General features: G+C 31.9%; 4 protein-coding genes across 6 annotated transcripts; 2 read left to right on the top strand and 2 right to left on the bottom strand.

Moving 5' to 3' along the window:
• Nucleotides 1-36: 36 nt before the first annotated feature.
• Nucleotides 37-2293, top strand: LOC107938876 (pathogenesis-related thaumatin-like protein 3.5). Its single transcript, XM_016872122.2, has 3 exons — nucleotides 37-601; nucleotides 1211-1880; nucleotides 1964-2293. The coding sequence occupies exons 1-3, from the start codon at nucleotides 544-546 to the stop codon at nucleotides 2100-2102; spliced, it is 867 nt and encodes a 288-aa protein (XP_016727611.1). The 5' UTR covers nucleotides 37-543; the 3' UTR covers nucleotides 2103-2293.
• Nucleotides 2294-2830: 537 nt separating this feature from the next.
• LOC107938869 (uncharacterized) lies at nucleotides 2831-7692 on the bottom strand. Of its 2 annotated transcripts, none has more exons than XM_016872114.2 (11): nucleotides 7191-7692; nucleotides 6807-7056; nucleotides 6554-6701; nucleotides 6350-6457; nucleotides 6016-6173; nucleotides 5643-5808; nucleotides 5220-5356; nucleotides 4418-5105; nucleotides 4189-4301; nucleotides 3385-3640; nucleotides 2831-3297 (listed from the first exon to the last, which is right to left on the bottom strand). In XM_016872114.2, exons 1-11 carry the CDS (start codon nucleotides 7375-7377, stop codon nucleotides 3007-3009), a joined length of 2502 nt encoding a protein of 833 aa, XP_016727603.2. In that variant the 5' UTR covers nucleotides 7378-7692; the 3' UTR covers nucleotides 2831-3006. The 2 variants fall into 2 exon arrangements, with proteins under 2 accessions (XP_016727603.2, XP_016727602.2); XM_016872113.2 differs by having other exon boundaries at nucleotides 7176-7689.
• A 3229-nt stretch (nucleotides 7693-10921) lies between these two features.
• On the bottom strand, nucleotides 10922-14890 carry LOC107938850 (protein SUPPRESSOR OF GENE SILENCING 3). Of its 2 annotated transcripts, XM_041103375.1 has the most exons (7): nucleotides 14715-14890; nucleotides 14601-14639; nucleotides 12408-13272; nucleotides 12031-12325; nucleotides 11701-11948; nucleotides 11462-11616; nucleotides 10922-11369 (listed from the first exon to the last, which is right to left on the bottom strand). In XM_041103375.1, exons 3-7 carry the CDS (start codon nucleotides 13251-13253, stop codon nucleotides 11180-11182), a joined length of 1734 nt encoding a protein of 577 aa, XP_040959309.1. In that variant the 5' UTR covers nucleotides 13254-13272; nucleotides 14601-14639; nucleotides 14715-14890; the 3' UTR covers nucleotides 10922-11179. The 2 variants fall into 2 exon arrangements, with proteins under 2 accessions (XP_040959309.1, XP_040959316.1); XM_041103382.1 differs by having other exon boundaries at nucleotides 14601-14844.
• A 4131-nt stretch (nucleotides 14891-19021) lies between these two features.
• On the top strand, nucleotides 19022-22174 carry LOC107908599 (partner of Y14 and mago). Its single transcript, XM_016835812.2, has 4 exons — nucleotides 19022-19432; nucleotides 20180-20296; nucleotides 20699-20944; nucleotides 21894-22174. Exons 1-4 carry the CDS (start codon nucleotides 19241-19243, stop codon nucleotides 22035-22037), a joined length of 699 nt encoding a protein of 232 aa, XP_016691301.2. The 5' UTR covers nucleotides 19022-19240; the 3' UTR covers nucleotides 22038-22174.
• Nucleotides 22175-22767: the final 593 nt, after the last annotated feature.

Raw genomic sequence — 22767 nt, 5'->3', positions numbered from 1 at the left:
TGTTGCTAAATCTGCCATGATTTCACAGTTAGCATGCTCTATTTTACTAGCTACCTCGCTCTATTATGCATGTATAATATTGAAAACTATTATTACCTCCATGGATGTGGATGTATCTATTCTTACTCTGCTTTAATTTAATTTTTGCTACTTATCTTTTAATATTTTCAATCTTTTTAAGGGGAATTTCATGTAATTACTAGCAAATATACATGGTGGGGATCATCCAGGCTGGACTTGGCTATGATATATATATATATCAAAGAATAAATACTTTGTAGATTGTAAGACAAAAGACGTGCCAAAAACTATATGTTTAGTACAATGTAGTATGATAAGAGGCAAAGTATATACTGGTTATGGAACTAAGCAAGGAAGGCTTTTATGGATTCTGCCAGCCAGCCGTTCACTGCTTGTTGATTTACCATCTCCCACACGTATTCTCCCGTTTCAACCCATCTTATGCTCCTTTAAAGCCAACCGACATCACTCTTACATGTCTCTCACCAAGTTCCTCCCCTGCCTTTGCTTATTTGCTCTCCAATGGCATTGCCTTACAATCCCATTTTACTTTTCTGCATTTTTATTATTTTTGCATCAGGTACCTTTTCTGTTCATGCCTATATAAGTGTGATATAGTTCAATATTATGAATAGGTTAAATTGTGCTATTGGTCCTTGTACTTTTCAAAAGTTGTGGATATAGTCTTTATACTTTTCAATTTGGTCAGTTTGTCATCATATTTTTCAAAATTTGAAATTTCAGTCTTGACCAAATGGTAACAGTTAAATCTGTTTTGTTAAATTTTGCTCTTAGTCCTGTATAATGTCTAAAGTAGTAGATTTATAAATCCTTATATTTTTTAAAATTTGAAATTTCAACCTTGAAACAAACGACAGTCTTTTTAAATGCACAATTGACTTTTTTGATGAGTAACATGTAGAAATAGCAAGCTGACATAGTATTATATATGTGACAATATGTTTGTCGCATCAAATTTTAAAAATAACAAAACTTAATGAATTTAACAAATATTGTTTGATCAGGACTGAAATTTTAAAATTTATATAGTTTAAGGACTAAAAATAAACAAATTAAAAATACAAGAACTAAATTCACAACTACCGTATAGAATTGGGACTATGCCTGATTAAGTGTGATGTGGTTCTATATTATGAATATAACCTCACTGTCATTTATATTTGCTAAGGTGCAACAAAGCCTTCAAACGCCAAAAATTTCACCATTGTGAATCAGTGCAAAGAGACGATATGGCCGGCGATCATCACGGATGGAAGCAACTTCCACGGTGAAGGCTTTACGTTGGAACCAGGCAAAACTGCATTTTATAATGCCCCGGATGGTTGGAGTGGTCGAATATGGGGTAGAACAGGTTGCGATTTCGATAAAACCGGTAACGGAACGTGTCAAACAGGCGACTGTGGTACGTCCGTTAATTGTACAAGCGCTGGTAGTCTCCCAGTTACCATAGCCGAATTCACGCTTGGTGATAATATCGATTACTACGATGTTAGCCTTGTAGATGGCTTTAATTTGCCTATTGTGATCAAACCTGGTGGTGGTAAAGGAAACTGTAGCACTGCTGGTTGTGATGGTGACTTGAGGCAAAATTGTTCGTCCGATCTTAGTTTTAAGAAAAATGGTAAGGTTGTCGGCTGTAGAAGCGCTTGTGACGTGTTCAACACCGATGAATATTGTTGTCGTGGGACATACGAAGATCCCGTTGCTTGTTTGCCTACGAATTATTCAAAGAGTTTCAAACTAGTATGCCCTGCAGCATCTAGTTATGCTTATGATGATCGTGTTAGTATCATAACTTGTTCTGCATCAGATTATATGGTGGCATTTTGTGCAACAAGGTAATACATACGTACATGCATATATACATACATACATACATACATACATACTGACTGACTGATGAGGTTGATGCTGGTTTTAGGAACAATACAATATGCACATATCATGATGAGAGACTTATTTGCAGTGTTACATCAAAGGGTTTCAAAGCATTTTCTCATATATGGAGGAGTTTGATGGTGGCATTACCATTGGCTTCCATTTTACAAATTTTATTTTAGTAATTCAATTTGTACCATTTTGAACTCTAAATGGATGCTATGCTTTGTCCTTTTATTTATTTTATTTTTACGGATTTTTTTGGTCATCTGGAAAAAAAAAACATAATGACTAAAAATGATCTGATTGGAGAACATGTGTTAAACTTGTAAATTTACACATAGTATAAGACTAATTGCAAAAATTAACCCAATGGATTTAACTGTTACCATTTAGATCAGAACTCACAAATAAAATTTTAAAATTCGAAAAGTATAATGATTAAAATTGACTAAATTAAAATATAAGAATTAAATACACAACTTACTCGAAATAAAAAGACTAATGATACAATTTGACCAAAATATGTTGGGATAAATCTCAAAATTATATATAAACTTTGATTCAATATGTAATTTGATACATTAACATTGATTTGGTGCAATTATACACATTAAAATAATTAAATTCATCAATTTTTTTATTATTGAATAAATATAATTATATGTATATGCAACATATAAACATAAAATGATGATAAATTAATAATTTATGTTGATAATTCATGAGAATTAGATCCAATCAAAATTTCTTGTATAAAATTACATAAAATTAAAATTTATATATAATTTTAAAATTTATCGTAATATTATGAACTAATTTTAATATTTCAAAAAGTGTAAAGTTTAGTAAATTCAAGTGTTAATCAAATGATGTGATAGAACAGAAGATTCCATGCTCATGAGCTAACTAAGACAATCATCTTAATCTTATTTATATAGCCAAGAACAAGAATTCAATTGCCACATATATTAGTGCAGCAATGTCCACAAAAATGGGATTAAACTGTAACTTTTTGCCTTTTTCTGTACCATATAGAAACTAATTTTTCACTATAGTATATGTGCATGTCCAAAACAAAAGTATCTAGGTCTCCAACTCCTCTGCATTCTTTTTGATCGCGCCTTTATCAGTTTGGTTTCTTTGATTCAATGATTTGGATTCCTCGTCCTCGAATGGTAATACGATTACGGGTGCTGCTGGCACGGTAAGCCAACGTTCCTTCAAGAAGGCAAGGAATCTCTTAACCATCTCCCTCCTGAATTCGAGCTCTCGAGTGAAAAGATCACATAGAAGAAATGCAAGGACGTACTTGAAAGGCACGATGAGAAGAACGGTTGCGGATGATAACAACACTAATGCAACTTCGGTTGTTATCTGCAAAAAGGAGAACGTTTAAACAAGTATAAATTATTTCGTATTTTCTGCTATGAAAACATGTGTTCATGACTAATGCCATCATACCTGAGGCTGACCTGCGAGGAGAATCGTTCGTAATTTCAGGAGAGTAACGTTCAGATTTTGGAGGATATGTTCCACGTCACGGATACCGTCTTTTACGGCTATAATCTTTTGAATAGTATTTGAAGGTGGTTGATCACGTATAGTTACTTTTCCAAAAGATCTACCAAGACGACCTTGCTCCTTGAGTCCTTTAAGTGTTAGCATGCCGCTGGCTAAGATGATCAATGCCATGGGAAAAACATATGACAGCAGATTCCTAGGGAGTAAATGTTCAACACATCAACATATTGATGCTAAAACGGATTGAATAAGACGGTAAAATTCCAATGGAGGATGTTGTACCATGAGTCAAATTGCATTTTGTCCCTTTACTTAAGAAAAAAGTAAATTAGTCATTGTACATTAGATCAAACAGCAAACTGGTCCTCATGTTGAAAGCTTTATCCATTTCCACTATTAAAAACTGGTCCATGTTGTCTGATCAGTCACACTAGTTTTTAATAGTAAAAATGGATGAAATTTTTAATAGAAATGACCAATTTGCTCTTTAATCTAATGTGCAGATACTAATTTGCCCATTTTTCTATTAAACGGATTCCTAGTATAGGGGCTTCCATGGTACATTTACCCAATTTAAACAAAAGCTCGAAACCTATTAGGTGAAGACCCTATTCTACAACAAGCAAAATATATAGCACGACCGATATGGGAACTCATGAGTTCATATTCAAAAGCTAACAAGTGTAGTATTGCTTGTAAGATTAAGTGCTGTTTGCCTAACAATGATTTCCGTGATGCGTCTACCTGAAAATAATTGTATAAGCAAATGCGAGAAATGAGAGAGTCAAGTGCGGCTCCTCCCATCGTCTAAGCTTTTCAAAATTCCGAGCAGTGATAGTAAAAGGGAGAAGAAGTTCCTGCATAAAGGTGAACACAAAATCAGCTCGATGATATATAAGGTTATATGTACAACATAAACCGAACTTGCTGAAACAAGCACAATAAAAAGAACATAGTGAAATGGATGCTGAACCTTGAAAAGGTCGATATTACTGGGTATCCCTTCAAGTTTCGCTGCGTCAATCGTGGCCTGAGTTTTTTCCACTGCCTGATATTTTTGTTTGCAGATTGCTGCTGCTTTTTCAACAAGGGACTTATCGGCCACAACAAGACTTTTACTTAACACGACTGCTGGTCTAGTTGAAGCATGCTTCCAAAAATTAATGGAAGCATTAGATTCCCAAGACGGAGAGCTCATCCACTTCCGCAAGTAAACACTTCCATCTATGTCAAATACATGATCACTGATTTCAACTGCAGGTTCAGAAGGGCTTGTTCCTTGAGCATGTTGATACTTCAAGTCCGTAGCTTTTGCAACTAAAGGTCCACCCCAAAAATTTACGGCTAGTGATTGGAAAACGAGATCACCATGGGGTGCATTTTGTAAAAAAGAGAATTGAACAAGTTTGATCGGATCATCTAACAACTTTCGCATAAACTGGAGAGCTTGAAGTCTAGCAATGCCATTAATGGCACTCGTCGTAGCCTTTTCCTTCCCTTTTTGAGAACCGAATACTTGAGATAGTGATCGATCATTATCATCGGGTCCATACTCATTAAGAAACTTGTGTAGAGTAATAATTTCACTGATAGACGCGTGCCAAACGTCTCGCCTTAATTCACCACCCAAGTCGACAAACTCCAGCACCCATGTTTGTGATCTGAACAGAAAGTTGACAACAAAAGATACATGATCGAACCAAAAAAAAAGAAAAAGTACCCAGAAATTCAAATACTGTAAGTAAAAGTTCATGAAAAAGACCCAAGAAGCTCACCCCGGACCCGATGAAACAGCTACTCCAGAGTCAAAAAGCCCAGAATTGAAAGGTCCAACTTTTACTTTCTTAACTTCCAATCCAGGCCTTGTAAGATCGAGTCTTATTGCATTGCTCCGCCCTTTAAATTTAACAGCCTGCAACAACATGACCGTCATATCAAATACTTGGACCGGATCGAAAATCACTACGTTCCCTCAAAAACTTATTAAAAGTTTTTGAACTTTTCTACTCATTTGCATGAATAAAACCAATATCCGAATGAATGCATAAATTAATTCAATTTCCAAAACGGGAAACAGGATGCTTGCATGCCATTCCACTTAGATGCATATATCAGTCAACTCGTGAACAAATGGAGGATACCATAGGTTACAACTACAGCGTAAAATCAATAGACGAGTTATTATGGACGATATGTACCTCAAAGTAGAGCGCTTTATCCGTTAGAGTAACTTTCCCAGGCCATGCCATGTTATTCTCCCATTTTAGAACAGGTCGTTTCCTGCTAGAACCGATGCACAATACTCTTTCCTCTGAGAGCTGAGGATATTCACTGATTTGATACGATCTCCTTCCTTCATGCACTCTACACTAGAACTAGCAGGAATCAAGCTTAGCAAATTGAAAACTCGGGCAATAACTAACAGAAGAAACATGCTAAAAAGGATGCGAAGTCCACCATTCGACATCATACTTTTAGCACGGTGAGTGTGAGGAATTACTGATTGTTTATTTACTCTCGGATCACTTTACAAACATGATTAGCAGTAGTAGTATGAAATCAGAAGCTTACTTGAGAAGTTCATCGATATAAGTTAGCCACACTCGTAATGAAATGCCCAGTTCATCACCAGCGAGAGCTTTGAAAAGGTTATGTGCTGTAGGATGATCAGCTACACCCGAAATTGCAGGAGCGATACGAATAAAAGCCTCCTCTCCCACCAGCTTTCCCTTCAATAACGCCAGTAAACTTAATTAATTTCACAACTCGCACTCTTTGTTTTCTTCTAGGAGGGGTACAGTTCGCCCCTGAATAAACTTGAATCAAATTCAAGCAAGTTCAGATACATAATCGAAACCAATATAATTTCAGAATGCTTTAAAAGGTAATTAAAGGAAAAAAGAACCTGAAGAGAAGATTTTGTCAGTGAATAAGCATGTAAATTGTTTTTATCACGGTAAGGATTCTCCCAAGCAAGCATTGTGATGAACATTAACCTCTGGAATGCACGTTCCTGTAAACATATCGATGACAGACGTGAAACCAGTGAGAAAACATGAGGAAATAAGTAAGTTACAGAAAATGGACATTAAGTATCCATATAATGAACCTTGAGACAGGGATGAAGATCAGAGGCATCCCTTGACAAAAACCTGAAGCAACAATATTCCACCAAATTACGAGCATCATCGTACTCGGTTTTGGGAATAAGAGTTCTAAATATCTTCTGCATTTTCTTTCCACTCAATCCATTCATCCTGTAAACTTAAATACCAAACATCATTATCACAATCCAAAACTTAAACATTATCTTAAAGCTAATTAAACAAGACATTAACACACATAATTTGATAATTTTTCACCTGCTAAACTGCTCAATAGATACAATAGCAGCTATAGAAAGATTTCCATTAGGCAAAACACTAGGAATAATCCCTTCTGCCATGAAAATGTCTTCCATTTCTTGATTATCAACTTCATCTTCATTTCGAGGATCAAGCTTTCCAGGTCCACTTTGACCAGTTTGACCAGTTTTCACTAGTGGCAAAGTTATCTCACTTAAAAAATGCTGGGTCTTTGTCAGCCATGAATTTATTCTTTCTTGCACAGTATCTGTAAATTAATGTATGCTATTAGGACAATTAAATTATTAAAAAAAAAACCCAACAATTTTACTGATTATTATCATAGCCAATCAGAGATAACAGAATAGCAAAAATGAAGAAGCTGACAATATATATTCATACTGGTGTCAATGTCATTGAGCTTCCATCTATCCTTCTGAGCTCCCACAAGCTTGAACCTCAACTTCTGCTTTGAAGGTGAGTTTCTTGAGAAATATCCAAACTTGAAAACTTTTTCATGGCTGGAAATCAGATAATTCAACCCAAAATCCGATGCTTTTAACTGGGTAACCTGCAATTTAGTAACCATTTTTTTGGGCGGGATTTCAAGATTCAAGAATTGAATCCATGAGTCGAATCCTAATGAAGCAAAGTAGTCAAAATAATTATTAAAGGAATTTAAAAGGGTCAAATAGCTCTATTGGAGAGGACTTGGAATTCATAAGCTTGAAAACATAAGTTTCTTTGGGTTAATGGGTTTCAAAGGTTCAAGCTTTGAGACAGATTTGTAACTACAGACGTTGGAATCAAAAGGGAAGAAGATGAAGATGAAGATGAATAAGAGAGGCGTGTGGAAATGGCTTTTCCTTTAATGCACAGGAAAATAAACGTGCTGGATGAAAAAGAGTCATTTGGGATAATTGCTTTTAGGATAATATAATTTTTTGCCCCTCAACCTAACACTTTATTCTGTTAAAAGATTTGATAACGTTACATGTGTTATTGGAATAAGATTATGTCAAATAAAATGAGAACCGAATAATATAACGGTTCGAACAGAGGATTAAACGAATTTACTCAAAAATTGCTTAAAATTGGTAAAAGTAAGAAATTGAGACAAAAATCGACAATTGAACAAGTTAACTTGGTTTAATAAAATTTTTATTTTTCAATTTTTAGAGTTTTAAGAAATTTAATTATTTATTTAATTATTGTTCGTCTGATGGTCAAACTTATTGAACTGTTTGAATTGTGAATCGATGGTCTGACCTATTCAACTATAGGTTCGGTATTAAAACCCTATATGTGACACTCCAAGATTATTCCCTATCATCAACTGAAAATTTTGTATAAATTTTTTTTTGGTAAGATACACTCAGCATCGTTAAACTATTAGTAAGTTTATATTTTAGTCATTCAACTTCAAAAGTTACAAAATTATTATTGAACTATTCGAAAATTTTCATTTAAGTAATTTGACTATTCAAAAAATTTTATTTAAGTCATTGGGTTGTTACTTAAAAAAAAAGATAGATAGCTTTAAGCAACGATTTAACAGTTAATACAGTGGATTAGTACCCATTGACGAGTAAAAGAACATGCCTTAGATCTAAATTAATCGGGCGATCCCTATTGGAGGTCAAAGAAAAAAGTTGTTTGAATTTTTGGTTTATAGATTCATGCCGTTCAAAGATGTTGCATGAAAAAAACTAAATTGTTGAAGAGAAAATGAATGAGAGTTTCCGATTGGTGCAAACGATGTAAACGTAGAAGGCCATACAACAATGATTTTAAATAGCCCAGGCTTAAATGAAAACTTTCAAATAGTTCAATGATCATTTTGTAACCTTTTGAAGTTAAGTGATCAAAACGTAAACTTACTAATAGTTTAGTGACCTTGGTGTAGTTTACTCTAAATTATTTAATTTTCAAGTGATGAGATGACATAATATCATAGTCTCGTATAATCACACTTTTATGCTTTTTAATTTCAGGGACTAAAATGGACCTAATTGTCAAGTTTAAGTGTTAAAGTGAATAAAAAATTATAGGCACCAAAATGAACCTAATTGTCAAGTTCAGGGGCTAAAAATAATATTATCCATTGCCTTTACATCACCTAGCTGACACGAGACGAAACGGAACCCAGCACAACACCCAAAATTTTTGTCTTCGGAGTTTGAAACAACCATCACCACCACTTATATTTAGCTTCTAGCACATCTATACGTGTGTTTTAAGTTTCTTTTAGGGTAAATTACACCTAAAGTTATCAAACTATTAATAAGTTTACATTTTAGTCACTTAATTTTAAAAAGTTACAAAATAGTTATTTAACTATTCGAAATTTTTCATTTATTTCACTAGACTGTCAAGTCTTTTTTTTTTTAAGTTCAACTAGTGAGCTCCAAGTGACAATTCAACGATCAATACAGTCAAATAATTCCCATCAAGTAGAATATATATACCTTAGATCTAAGCTGATTTGATGATTAGTGTCATAGATGAGAGAAAAAATCTATTCGGATTTTGGTTCACAAATTCGTGACGTTCAATGTTGTTTTATGGAAAAAAAACTAGATTGTAGAAGAGGAGGGGAAAGAGAGATTTCGATTATTGCCAATAGTGTGAATGAAGAAAGCCATGCAATGGCAATTTAACAACCTAATGACTTAAATGAAAATTTTTGAATAGTTTAATGATTATTTTGTAACTTTTTGAAGTTGAGTGATTAAAACTTAAATTTACTAATGGTTTAGTGACCTTGGGTGGAATTTACCCTTTTTTTTAATTTTTTCTCAAAATATTTGTTATTTATTCAAAAGGTTAAAATATCCATATATTAATTTTCTACCTTTGAAATTTAATATTTATATTTTTATTTTCAAGAATTTAATGTATTCGTCCTCCGAATTAAAAAAGTACAAGTGAAATTATTGACATTATTAAAAATTTTCTATTAAATTTATGTTTATTACATCATTTATTGATTACATAGTTAGTAAACCATTATTTTTTATTTATTTCAAAATAGTACACTAACGAATTAAAAAAATAACATTAACTGAATTAACAATTAAATTTAAATTTTTTAAATTCAAAAAATAAAAAATCTAAATTTCTATAAATAAAAATAATAGAAATAAATAAGAATACAAAAGCGTATTTTAATTTATTTAAATTCCTCAAATAAATGCTAAACTTACTGTTTGTATTTAGGGTAAATTATAAGAATAGTCACCCGATTATTTAGTTTGTTCTATTTTAATCATTCAACTATTAGTTTTTTTTTTGTTTTAGTCATTCAACTTTTGGAAATTAAATATTTTAGTCACTCTTACGTTAATTATCTAACGAAAGTCTAACATGTGCTTTGTCTTAATGGCCTAATAAACTTGAATTTAATATAATATTTTAACGGTGGTAACTGTCCTTAAAAATTCACATCAGCATTTTCGTAAGAATAGAGTAACTAGACCAACTAATATATTAACTAATGACATTATAAATAGATCTAATTTTAATAGAGAATTTTAACAATAACAATTCTTAAAATTTCACATCAACATTTTAATAAAAATAAACTAACTAGACCAACTAATAGACTAACTAATGACATTATAAAAACTGAGATATCAAATTATGTTAAATATAAAGATAGAGGTTAAATCTCAAATTTGAATGAAATATAAGTATTAAAACTAAAATTTAACTATTTTTATATAATCTAAAAAAATTATTAAATTTGAAATTTAAAAAAACAATGGAATTGTTTCATGCAAGGAAGGCCTTAGGGGCTTTCCTTTGGTATATATAGTAGTATGGCATCTTTTTTTCTTGGGTGTTATTGTAGATGTTCTTATCCGTGTTATGGTCTAAGTCTAGTCATGTTTAGACTGAGTGGTATTCAAGTAAACCCTCTTAATAATATTGACTCAAGAATTAGAACTTAATTTAAATACTTGACAAAAAAGTCCATTCCCACTTTTTCCAACTATTTTTTTATGTTTATATATAGTAGTATAGATTTTAATGTATAAATAAAATATCTTTAGTTCGAATAAGATCACAATAAAAAATTTATGGTGAAGTTGACAATACCATGGCCAAATGCCAAAAATATGAAACAAAAATGCATAAAAAACATTACTTGAAGTTTCACTATTTCAGTGTTCACCATGAACCCCAAACTTCCCTCCCTCATAAACCATTTTTCTCTTTCCAAAACTTAAAAAGTGTATCAAGTAACAAAACTGGTTTATATTTACCTATCAAACAAGTGTTTGTCTTGCTTCTTTTCACTGTGCCAATGGTAATGGTCATGGTGGTATTGTGTCTTCTATTTCCTTATCTCTGGTTCATGTCTTGTCCATTTAGTGGTCTATTGTTCCTCAATGCAATTTTCTGGAGGTGTACTTTTCCATAAGCAAGGTCAATTCTTTTTCAAACCCTTCCTCCAGCTTGACAAGATCTTCCCAATACCGTAGTGTGATTGTTAACCTTCTATCTTGACGACTTTTCATCAGCTTCTCCCTCTCTGCATTGAACTCCCCTATGTTTTTCTCATGAAGCTCAATGGCACTGAATATTCAAAAACATGTTAAAAAATCACTTCACAACATAGAACAAGAAAAAAAAAGTGTTGTTACAGCTTTGAGTAGATAGAATGTCACCTGCATTCATCTTTATTATGTATCGGATTCGTATTTGATTGCTTAACTCTCTCACTTGCAGCCCTTTGCAGCTTCTCGAAATTATCTTCCTTAGAGTCTATGGATTGGTAGATAGTATTGATTCTCTCCTTGAAATATTGTTCTTTAGCTACCAACTGGAAAACCATTGCATTGCAATAAGGAAGAGATATCTAGCTATAGAACACTGAAATTGCAGCAATAAAGTTAAAAAATGCTACCTCTTCTTTGTTCTGTTCATGCTGCAATATAGCTCGTTGCCTCACGATACGATTTTTCGGCTCTATTGTCTGGTGGAGCTTCTCACTCAATCGGCCTAGAGACTCTGCAAGGACTTGTGAATGTTGCTGTTCTTGAGCAACCTTCTTTTTAAGTCGGGTAAGTTGCTGACTATTGTCGTTTATCTTCTTTATTTGGCTCTCAACCATCTCTTGGTATGATCTCAGCTCGAATTTCAGCTTGGAATTCCCTGTTTGATCGCATAGATTGTATCATTCATAAGAAAAGTTCAAAAACAATGATTTAACAAAAGTGATTGCAGCGTATTAGACCTTGAGAGTGTCGGTTAAATACATCCAAGTCTTCCTTGATGGCAATGTAGCCGTAAAGTTGGCGTTTTCCGCCTGGACAGAATGGGACCCGTGAATGATCCCAAGCATCCCTATCCCTTCCTTGTTCTTTAAAATGTTTATGCAAACGAACAGCCTCTAAATACCCTGCTGCTGAACTCTCAAAGATCAACACACTCATCCCGCGGTGTCCTTGTGGACCATACGAATGTCTGGCTTTTGTCGCAGCATATGAGCTGAAGTAATTGAGAAGCTCTTGATTTCCCATCCCACTCCACTGATGAAATAACAGTCAGTACAAAGCAATTAGCAGTATATTAGTAATAGAGATAGTTTAGTATCCAAGAGCAGTAAAGTACCTTGCCGGTTTCGTCCTGTTCGTATTTTGTATTCATAATGATAACCATTGGTGGCCAAACTATTTCATGATCTGCAACTCTAACATTAAGCCCTTCCCATTTGCCAACAGCGTCGTTGGCCGGTTTAATGAAGGTTCCTCTCCTACGCATCTCCTCGACCAAAAGTTCCGTGAATACACGATGCATCTTAGCTCTCCGTGTCATTTTAGTCATGGAATGAGTCATTAGAGGCTGTACACCTCGATACCAATCAATGGCTCCCGGTCCACCTTGACATGCAGGGCAGTGCCATTGCTGAGCTGGTGAAATAATCTCCTCAACAGTCAATTTCTCTAAATGTTCAAAGAATGCATTGAACCATTTGCTCTTCTTGCGTGCTTCATGACTCTTCTCGTCTTCATCAAAATTGAAATCATAGTCATCCAAATCATCGTTATCATACACAACATCAGGGTCATTGTTATCATATTCATCAACTCTATTTTCTGAACTGTTAGGCAAAGTGAAACCGGCTTGATCAGGGCAAGTTCCAGCACCTTGTTGGGTCGATGCACTACCATGTCTGCTGGAACTCAAACAAGTACCATCCACAATTGGCCTGATATTGGAAGTAGTTTGCATCTTAAGTTTCTGAATCAAATTTGGATGTCCCCATACATTAGATGTAGAATCTTTATGTAACCAAGAATTTGCAGCAACTCGGTTTTTAGACTCCCTTGTGTTCTCCTTGTCACCATCCACTGAAGAAGCAAGCTTGATGTCTGCTACATCCCTGTTTACTTGACGATGACCGGAAACTTTATACACGCTCCCCAAGTCAGGAAATGGGTCAATAGCATCTGCCATGAAATCTACTCCTAGATCACTGTATTGAATGAAAAGACTGGTGATTTTCTCACAGCAAGAAGCTTAGTTATATCAGTACATAAACAAGAAATATCACATATGTGCTCAGTTGTTGAGGGATTAATGATGCATAAAAGCTACCCATATGGTTTTAATTTTCGCAGTGAAACGTCCCAACATTAAAAGTACTAGACCAAACGTTATTCTTCTTTTCCAAGGAAGAACAAAACAAAATGCTACGATTTTCCATCAGCTAAAATTATTTACTACCAAGGACCACTATGGGATATATCTATATTGAGCACACTCATGAATAGTCAAAATTTCATATCATATAAGATTAATTCCTTTCTAAGTTCTAATACAAGATGCTTATTAGATCGGTAATATTTTGTTGTATCCACACTAATACCAATCAAACCCCTTTTCATGAACAAAATATGATCAATTAACTGACTAATAACATATTGTTATTGTACCGAAATATATAAATATCAATTAATACAATTAATATTAAATTTGATATAATGAAATGGTTGAATAATTGAATAATTAGATTATTCAAAAATATACTTTGAATGTTAAGATTACGCATCATAATTAAAGAAAGAAAATCTATGAAACAAAAGATATAATATGGGTTTTAAAATGAAAATAGTTGATCAAACGACACGTTAATATTGAGAAGAGTAGTTACGAATCTAAAAAAATTATAAATAGATAATACGTACATAAATGATAACTTATTTGTAAATATATATATATGCAAATGATGAGCACTTCAAACAATACCATTTTGAAATCAAATGAATTGGATAATTCTCTCTAGGATCAATCAGCTAGCTACTTCCAATTTATATGGAATCTTACCGGTAAGATTTAAATAGAAACCTACCTATCTTTCCTTTAGCCAATCATGAGCAAGAATAAGCAGCAAAGTAGCTATGGCAGATTTAATTTAAAACAACTGTAAACCAGTACTCAAAAAAGAAACATAAAACTTGAATATAATAAGGAAAAAAGTACAGATCTTTTCAAAACGTAACGTTTTTCAATGCATAAAATATGAAAATAAACAAGTTATTCAGCCGAAAAAAAGAAGAAAAATACCGCCGTTTATTCATCCTGTTTGAATAACTCAAAAGCCAATCAAATGACATCAACACATGCATTTATACAAACAATTCATGTGCAAAACAAACAAAGATTTCAAGTTTCAACCATTAAGAACATGAGACCATCACGTAAAAACAACTCTTTACTCTCTTTGAAACTCTCATGGAAGAATACATTAACATTTAACAAAAGACATGCTTTCTACCAAAACAAAAAGGTGGGTATTTTTACCAGGATAGAGTTTGAATAGCGAAAAAAAAGAACAGGTGCCTGTGGAGAAAAAGAGAGTCTAAAAATGAGAAACTGAGAAATCATTAATCATGGAAGAAGGGATGTGAGACGCACGCGCGTTGTGAGTGATAGAAATGACCAGACGGCTGAGTCCCCCACTGAGTCGAGAATGGGGACCCTTTTCACGACTATATGCACATAAATATCGCAGATTTACTTCCATGCAGAGAGTCCATTGCATGCCCGCTTTTTTCACTTTCCTTATTTTCTATTTTTTTCAACTAACTATGATTATAACCGTGGATTAACTTTTAGTTTAATTAATATTGATTTTGTCATCAGTGTAAGAGAAAATAAAGATATAAATTTGAATGTCTTAAAAGCGCATTAATAATAAAATATTAATATTATGATATATAAAATATAAAATATAAATAATTAATATAAATTTTAAATATTCTTAAAAGTCATTATTTAATTTTATTTATGCGTAAAAAATATTTTGGCCGGAAGTGTGTGTCTGTATATATATTTTTTTATAGTTTATTTTCAATATATACTTTTTTTTTTCATGTGAAAGATATGTGGTACTCATTTTAATTGATGATAGAAACGGGAGCTTCCTTTCATTTTCTGCTTCGTTTGCATGAATCACGTTCAGACTTGTAGTCGTTATAATCTTTATATATATATGTATGAATAATTAATTTTCATAGGGAAAATATTTGATGATTAATAATAGTATAATATGTTATCATTAAAGAAAATAAAAAATAATAAATAGCTGTTGATTGAGTTTTAATTCGATTAGTATGAATATTAATTATTACCAATACAAAAAGACGTAGATCCGAGTGCGCTGAAATGCATTATCCTCCTAACAATGCCTAGAAGGCTAGAACTATCCATAATCTTTCTCCAACTTCAACGCACTAATATATATTATTATATGATTTCAAATTAATATTTTATCGGTTATTGTTTTATCAATATAGTTCATATTTATTATATGATTTCAAGTTAATTTAATATCATTATCATACTATTAAACCTTTATAATTTTTCATTCAAAACTTAACATACATAAGAGTATGAAATTTTAAAAAATAAACTATTTTATATATTATTTTATTTCTATAAATGTGTAGGTAAAAATTTAATTTTAATTTAATTTTATACATTTAAATAAATTAAATTAAATTATATTAATTTAATTTTATATTAGATAAATATAATTATTTGTTTATGTAATGTGCAAACTTAAAATAATGTTATATGAACATTTGTGTTAGTAATTGGTGAAAATTAAATCAAATCAAAATTTATGCATAATATTACACATTAGATCAAAGCTCGTGTATAATTAAAAGTTATCATTAATGTTATGGGTCACGGATCAAAACTCGTGACGAAAGCATACAAAACTTCCCATTGAGGTAAACTAATTAAATAGGACTTATTTAGCCCACTGAAACTGACCCAATTCGTAGAACACGTGGAGAAACTTATCTAGTTGAAACCTTGACAACCTAATGGAACACTTCAGAAAAACTGGAGTTACCATTATAAATATTGTAAATCATAAGTGATAAAATTATATAGAGTTTAAATCCTTGAAGACTCTCATATTGTAGATAGACTTTAATCTTAACTGCCGATGTAATTTACTCAAACACTTGGCGAGTTCTTTTGTCTTTGAGTTGCTTACACACTTTTTGAAAGTTAAGAATAAAAAAATAGCCTAAGGCTGCGCGGTTTGTCAAACTAAAATTCTAACATCGTGAAACTAATACTTAATTAATTTAAAAAAGGAAATTTATCTTATAAATTTATGGTGTATTAATTATAATATGATTATGGGTTTAATTTCCATATCTATACTTACTATATATATAAAGAATTTGATTGAGCTATTGTAGTGGAATTTTTGGGCTTTTGACAATAATTTATAGGTTAATGAAAGTTCGTTATTAAGTTGGTCTAATGATAGTAAAACTATGAAATAGTTATTAACGGTTGATTAATGTTGTATTTCTAAATCCTCCAATATTACGATTATTGTAAATTTATCTTTCTCGTAAATTATTTTTTTTTCTTTTAGAAACAGTGGCATTTATCCAATAATTTATAATATTCTTATATGTTAGTTTTGTATGTGTACACCATTGTTTATGCTTTCTATTAATGGTTGTCTTTTTTCTTCATTGTTTTTAAGTTTGAACCTTACATTGTTTTTATCGTGTGCAGACGCGAATCCAAAGTGGTACCTATTCTTTAGGCCTTGGCTCTTTAGATAAAATGGGTGAATTTTATTTTTAGTCCCCCTAAAAATTTACTAACTCAATTTATGCCTTTTTTAGTTTTTTTTCTTTCTAAATTTACCTTCCAATGTTTTATATTTTTATCTTGACTCCTTAATAATAATTTTATGGCTTCCACACAGATCTTGCATGGAGTTTTTTTTTTAGATTTTATTTTAATTTAAGTCAAAACATACGTAAATCATAATTAAGATTTATTTTAATCTAGATTCGATTTTATTTTTACTATCAATATGATTATGTTTTTAATAATTAATTTTAATTATAATTATTTGTAATTGTGGGTATAAGTATATTTTTCTTAAAACTATAATCTCAAAAGGTATGAAAAAAACACGTGAATAATGAGAGATAAGGGTACATTTATTTCAATATCTTTTTTTTAGGCAAATTCTTGTAATTCACCAAAAATTTTTTCAAAATTATCAGTCAATATAAAATATAATTAAATTTGAATTTTTAATATTTGAGTAAACATAATTAATTTTTTATATTAAGTAAAAGTAAAATTATATATTTTTAAATATACTAATAATCTATTACATAAATTGTAATATATGTGAAAATTTTGACAATTCTTCACAACACGTGAAACACAAGAAGTTTCATCTTACATAATATCTTCATTTTTTTCTAAAAGATTCATCTTTCATACCATCGTGGATTATTTATAAATGAATTTTAAATTAGTTTTAAACATTTTAAACATTTTAATTGAGGTTTTAAAACACCAATAAGTGTCAATTTAAGCTTTAAATGTTAGTTGACTCTTTCAAAATGTTTTAAAAACTAAATATTTAAAGAATTATTATCCAAAATTTTAAATTAGCCCGAAAACTTGAAAACATAAAAAAACCCTTTAAAATATATTGGATTTGAGATGGTGCGTACTTAAAACACAAAATAAAAATTCGTACACAAGTGAACCAATTGCATTAACAATTCATTAAAATCGAGGACTATTTTGTAGCATATTATGTTCAAGCTATCTATATAGATTATAGACATATATAAAAAATTTGGTCTACGGATTTTAAAAATGTTTTACGTTACATTTGAGTTGACATTTAATACTCAAATTAATGATTAAATTAACAGAATGACTTGATTGATATAATATTAATACTTTAAAAATACTTGATAAAATATCTAATCAAATGATTTGAGTCCCAAAGTTGAGACTTTTGAGCCTTTTGTCATCATATTTAAGGGATAACCTATCAAAATATCACTAAATTATTGATTTTATTCTATTTTATTATTCAATTATTAAAAATTTTAATTTAATTACTATTTTTTTAAATTAAATATTTAATTTTGATAATTATGAAAATTTTGATTAATTAATTTATTTTTGTTCTTATTATTATCCCTAGTAATCATAAATTCCCTAAATTAATGATTCATTTATATTATTTCATTAGTTTTTTTTTTAGAAAAGAAACAGTGACTATGTGAATACATTCATTGACATCTTTACAGTATCAATGATTTATTATCATTCTCTAGAAAAATGTCTTTTATTGTCTCTAGAGGAGCAACAAACAATTGTAAACTAGTAAGTCGAGCGGTAATTTTTGTCATGCAATCCTTAATTTCATTCTTAGTTCTCAGCATATGATGTACTTAAACTTCCCATTCTTGGTGTAGCATTCCATGAATCAACCGTAATTCTATTATTTTACTACTACCATCCAAAAGAGATTCAACCAGCATCGCATTATTAAATTCTATCTCTATGATAGTTTGAATATATTGTGAAAGGTGTTAATCAAAATCTAAACATGTGTATATATAAAACATGAATAATGTAAATATGGCGTGTTAAAAAATAATACTTTTAAAATTTAATAACATTAATTGTTTTTAATATGATCGGTCAAAATTATTCATATGAAACAAATATTTAATAAAATGGGTTACTATATCATTTGGTATTTAAATTTGGTATCTAAATTTTTCCTTTTATCCGAATTTAGTACTTGAGTTTGGTTTAATCAGGACAAAAAAAATATTCTAATACTAAATTGAATATTGGGGTCAAATTTAGGTGCTTAACCAAGACAAAAGGAAAAACTCAAAAGTACCAAATTGGAAAAAATCTCAGATATCAAATTGAACATTGAAGATAAACTCGAGTACCAAAAAGTATATTAACCAAAACATTTTGTGCAACCTTTTTAGCTAATCTAATAGGCTATAAATCAATTCATTTTTATTGATTTCACGAACTGAAAGCATGAATACTTCGAATTCACAGTCTCAAAGTATCTAAGTGAAAACAAAAGCTATCCATTGAATTTCAAATTACCTAAATCAATGGCTAGCAATAATGGTGGTGGTGAACAGCAATCGAAGAAAACGGCGGAATTGGGCAAACCCTTAAAAGAAGGAGAAAGAATTCTAGAACCAAGTCGAAGACCCGATGGTACCCTTCGAAAACCCGTTCGGATTCGGGCCGGGTATATTCCTCAGGAGGAAGTCGCCATTTACCAGTCCAAAGGTGCCCTGGTATGTCACTTGCGTAATTTATGCATTTATGTGCTTATAATCTTCATGTTTTTAGTGGTTATGGCATTGAATTTGTATTTTTAATGTGTATACTATGCATTTGTTTATGTATGGGGATAGATGGATGGATAGTGTAGGATGTATTATCATGTATGGTTCATTGTTTATGTTTGGCGATTGTTAAAACTGGGAATTTTTTTGCTACGGCTTTATGGTTGAGCTTTTAGGGTTAAAAGTAATTTAATTGTTGATAATGTTTAGATGAATGAGTATTGTTGAGGGAACTTCCGAGAACTCTTCATGGTGTCATTCGTCGGGTAGGGAAAGACGCTCACTTCGCCATAGTAGGTAGCCGTGCTTACAGCCTGATGCCCTGAGGCATTCTTCCTCTGTGAACCTTTCAAGTCCCTTTCAAGCCTCTTTGCGGAAGTTAGAGACAAAGCCCCAGCACGATTTGGGGACAATACCGACCATTTTTGGGGGTTTGACTGCCTGCTTGGCAGACTACACTTTGTAGACTTCTCTTGAAGGAGTCGGAACTTCCCTCAACAAGTAGAGAATTAGCTTTATAGTATTGTGACTGCCCCATCCCATTCAGCTAAAGTTCAACGTTGTTTGAGGTTATTGTATTCTAAGCTTTATTTTGTAGCAATATCTCCCGAAAATGTTTTTTCTTTCTTTCTGAAAGGTAAAGAGTAGGAAGAACTGAGGAGTGACATTAGTAAATTGTTTTAATCTACGATGCAGTGGAAAAAGGAGATGGCTTCACAAGTAGGGCCTCCAGGTTACGATCCACCTACAGATACAAAACTGAAAACCAAGTCAGCAAAAAGAAATGAACGAAAGAAAGAGAAACGGGTACAGGTAGGAAACTCATTGCTGCAATCTTGAATTAGTTTACATTTAATGGTTTATACGGTTGTACTGACATATACAGTCTGCCAACAGGTTCCCCAGTTTTTAGATTTCTTGCAGGCCTTTTGTACTTCATTATCTCTGTTTTTACTATTTATTGGAAGACTTGTTATTTTTGTTGCGGTTCGTATTTTCACTTGCATCATTGCTGCGGCTTCATATTTATTGGAAAGTATATATACTGTATTAACTAGTTGATAGAATAAATTATTCAGCTTCGGTATTGAGCTTAATGTCGGTATCAATGTAGTGAGAGATGAATATAGAGTCTTGTGATTGTTCTAGACGTTTGGCCAACGAGACTATATATATTAATACTTGTGATTTTGTTTACCAATCTACCTATGGCAGGCTGCTCTTGAAAAGGGTAAGAACTCAGAAGCAGTGGCTGGTGATGAGATTAAAGGAGACGGTTTAACTGAGGAAGATTTAGATCATGGATCCGAATCTATTAAATCATTGACTTCTCAGATGACAGATCTTGCTGTTTTTCAAAATCTTGTTTCAACCTCTCCTCTCTCAAACTCAGTGGATGCCTCAGATGCTGTGACACCAGCTCAAGATCTCGATAAAAAAATCCGGGCACTTAAAAAGAAGGTATGGTTCATTACACTGTTGTATTAACATGCAAGTAGTATTGGTTATAATTTGTCCAGCAGATTTGCATAATCTTTGTTCACATTTGCTAATAATTAATTTCTTGGTGCACAGTCCTCTTGCTTGTTCTATGATTTGGTTCATATTCCTATAAATCTCGACTTGTGTTATTTCATTCTTCCTTCTTCGATTCAGATGCTTTCCTGGAGGAGATTTTAACTAAGATTTTGGCTTTTGTGTATGGTTGCTTGTTTATCTAAACAAGACTTGTTTTCAGCAAATATATATGCTGAGTAGTTTATCTATCTATCTAGCTATTTACAAGTTTCAAATTCGAGTTGTCTAAACATGTTTGAGAACTTTGAGCCACTTATGCATAGAGTTTGGTAAAAGTATCTTGGAGGCCTTTGTGCTAGGAGTCAAATTGTATTTTGCCCCCTCTTCTCAAAACATGGGCAAATTAGTCCTTATATGTTAGATCAATGAGTAAATTAGTCTTTTCTATTAAAACTTTCATCCATTTGTATATTTAAAAACGCCATCTATTTGTATAGTTAAAAACTGGCGTGTACGATGGACTAACAAGATAGTGACAAGTGGCATATCACGTGCACCTCATACTAACGTACAAAGACTAGTTTTTAATGGTAGAAATGGATGAAATTTGTAACAGGAGGACCGGTTTACTCTTTAATCTAACGTATAGGGACTAATTTGACCATTTTGTGAGTAGAGGGGGTAAAATGTAATTTAGCTCCTAGTATAGGCGCCTGTATGGTACTTTTACCCATAGAGTTCTTTATTTCAGTGGTATCTTTTCCATTCCTCGGAGTCTCGGATAACAGTGACGGTGGCTTTATCCTTTTCTTGAGCCCGTAAAACATCTGGTGTATATAACTTTTTTTGTGTTACGCTTTTGATTTACGTAAATTGTGGTTTGCATATGTAGATCCGGTTAGTGGAAGCTCAACAGCAGAAAACTCCGCAGCAAGATATGAAGCCGGAACAGTTGGAAAAACTGGCAAAACTAGAAGGTTGGCGTGAGGAGCTAAAGCTTTTGGAGGACAAAAAGGATGAATTTGCAGCATTGTAAATTTAGGTTTCCGTCCCCACGAAGAAACTATGTTGTTGATTTATAATTGGAAATTTCGTTTTTTTTGTAAGTTTAGGTTTCCGTCTCCGTAAAGAAACTATGTCGTTGATCTATAATCAGAGATTTCGATTTTAAAAGTGGCAACGGGAACTTGCATTCATGCATATCACCATGTTTAAGTAGTACTCTTTTTTACCTTTCCATTGCACGTCAATCATTAAGCGGTAAAAGTATCATAGAGGCTTTTATACTAAAAGTAAGATTGTATTTTGCCCCCTTTACTAAAAAAGGGGCAAATTAGTTATATATCTTAGATCAAAGAGTAAAATAGTTATTTTGTTTAAAATTAATCCATTTCTATTGTCATTAGGTACATGTGGCATATCACATCACATGTCATTGTTTGGTTATTCCATTAATCATGTCAGTTTTTAACAGTATAAATAGATGAATTTTTAATAAAAAAAGATTATTTGCTTTTTAATCTATCATATAGATTGAGTTATCCATTTTTTGAATAGAGGAGATAAAATATAATTCAGCTCTTAATGTAAGGGTCTTCATGATATTTTCATCTATAGCCATAAGTTGCTTTATTTATAACTGAATAATTTATTTGCTTTTGAACTGACGTATAATGACTAATTTGATAATTTTTTTGAGCAAAAAAGATAAAATGCAATTTGACACTTTCTATAGGGGTCTTCATGATATTTTTAACATTTTTATA

This window comes from Gossypium hirsutum, chromosome A03 (genome assembly GCF_007990345.1).
Source record: "Gossypium hirsutum isolate 1008001.06 chromosome A03, Gossypium_hirsutum_v2.1, whole genome shotgun sequence".
Taxonomy (NCBI): domain Eukaryota; kingdom Viridiplantae; phylum Streptophyta; class Magnoliopsida; order Malvales; family Malvaceae; genus Gossypium; species Gossypium hirsutum.
Note: the sequence above shows the minus strand (reverse complement) of the source record. Positions and strands in the feature narration are given on the sequence as shown.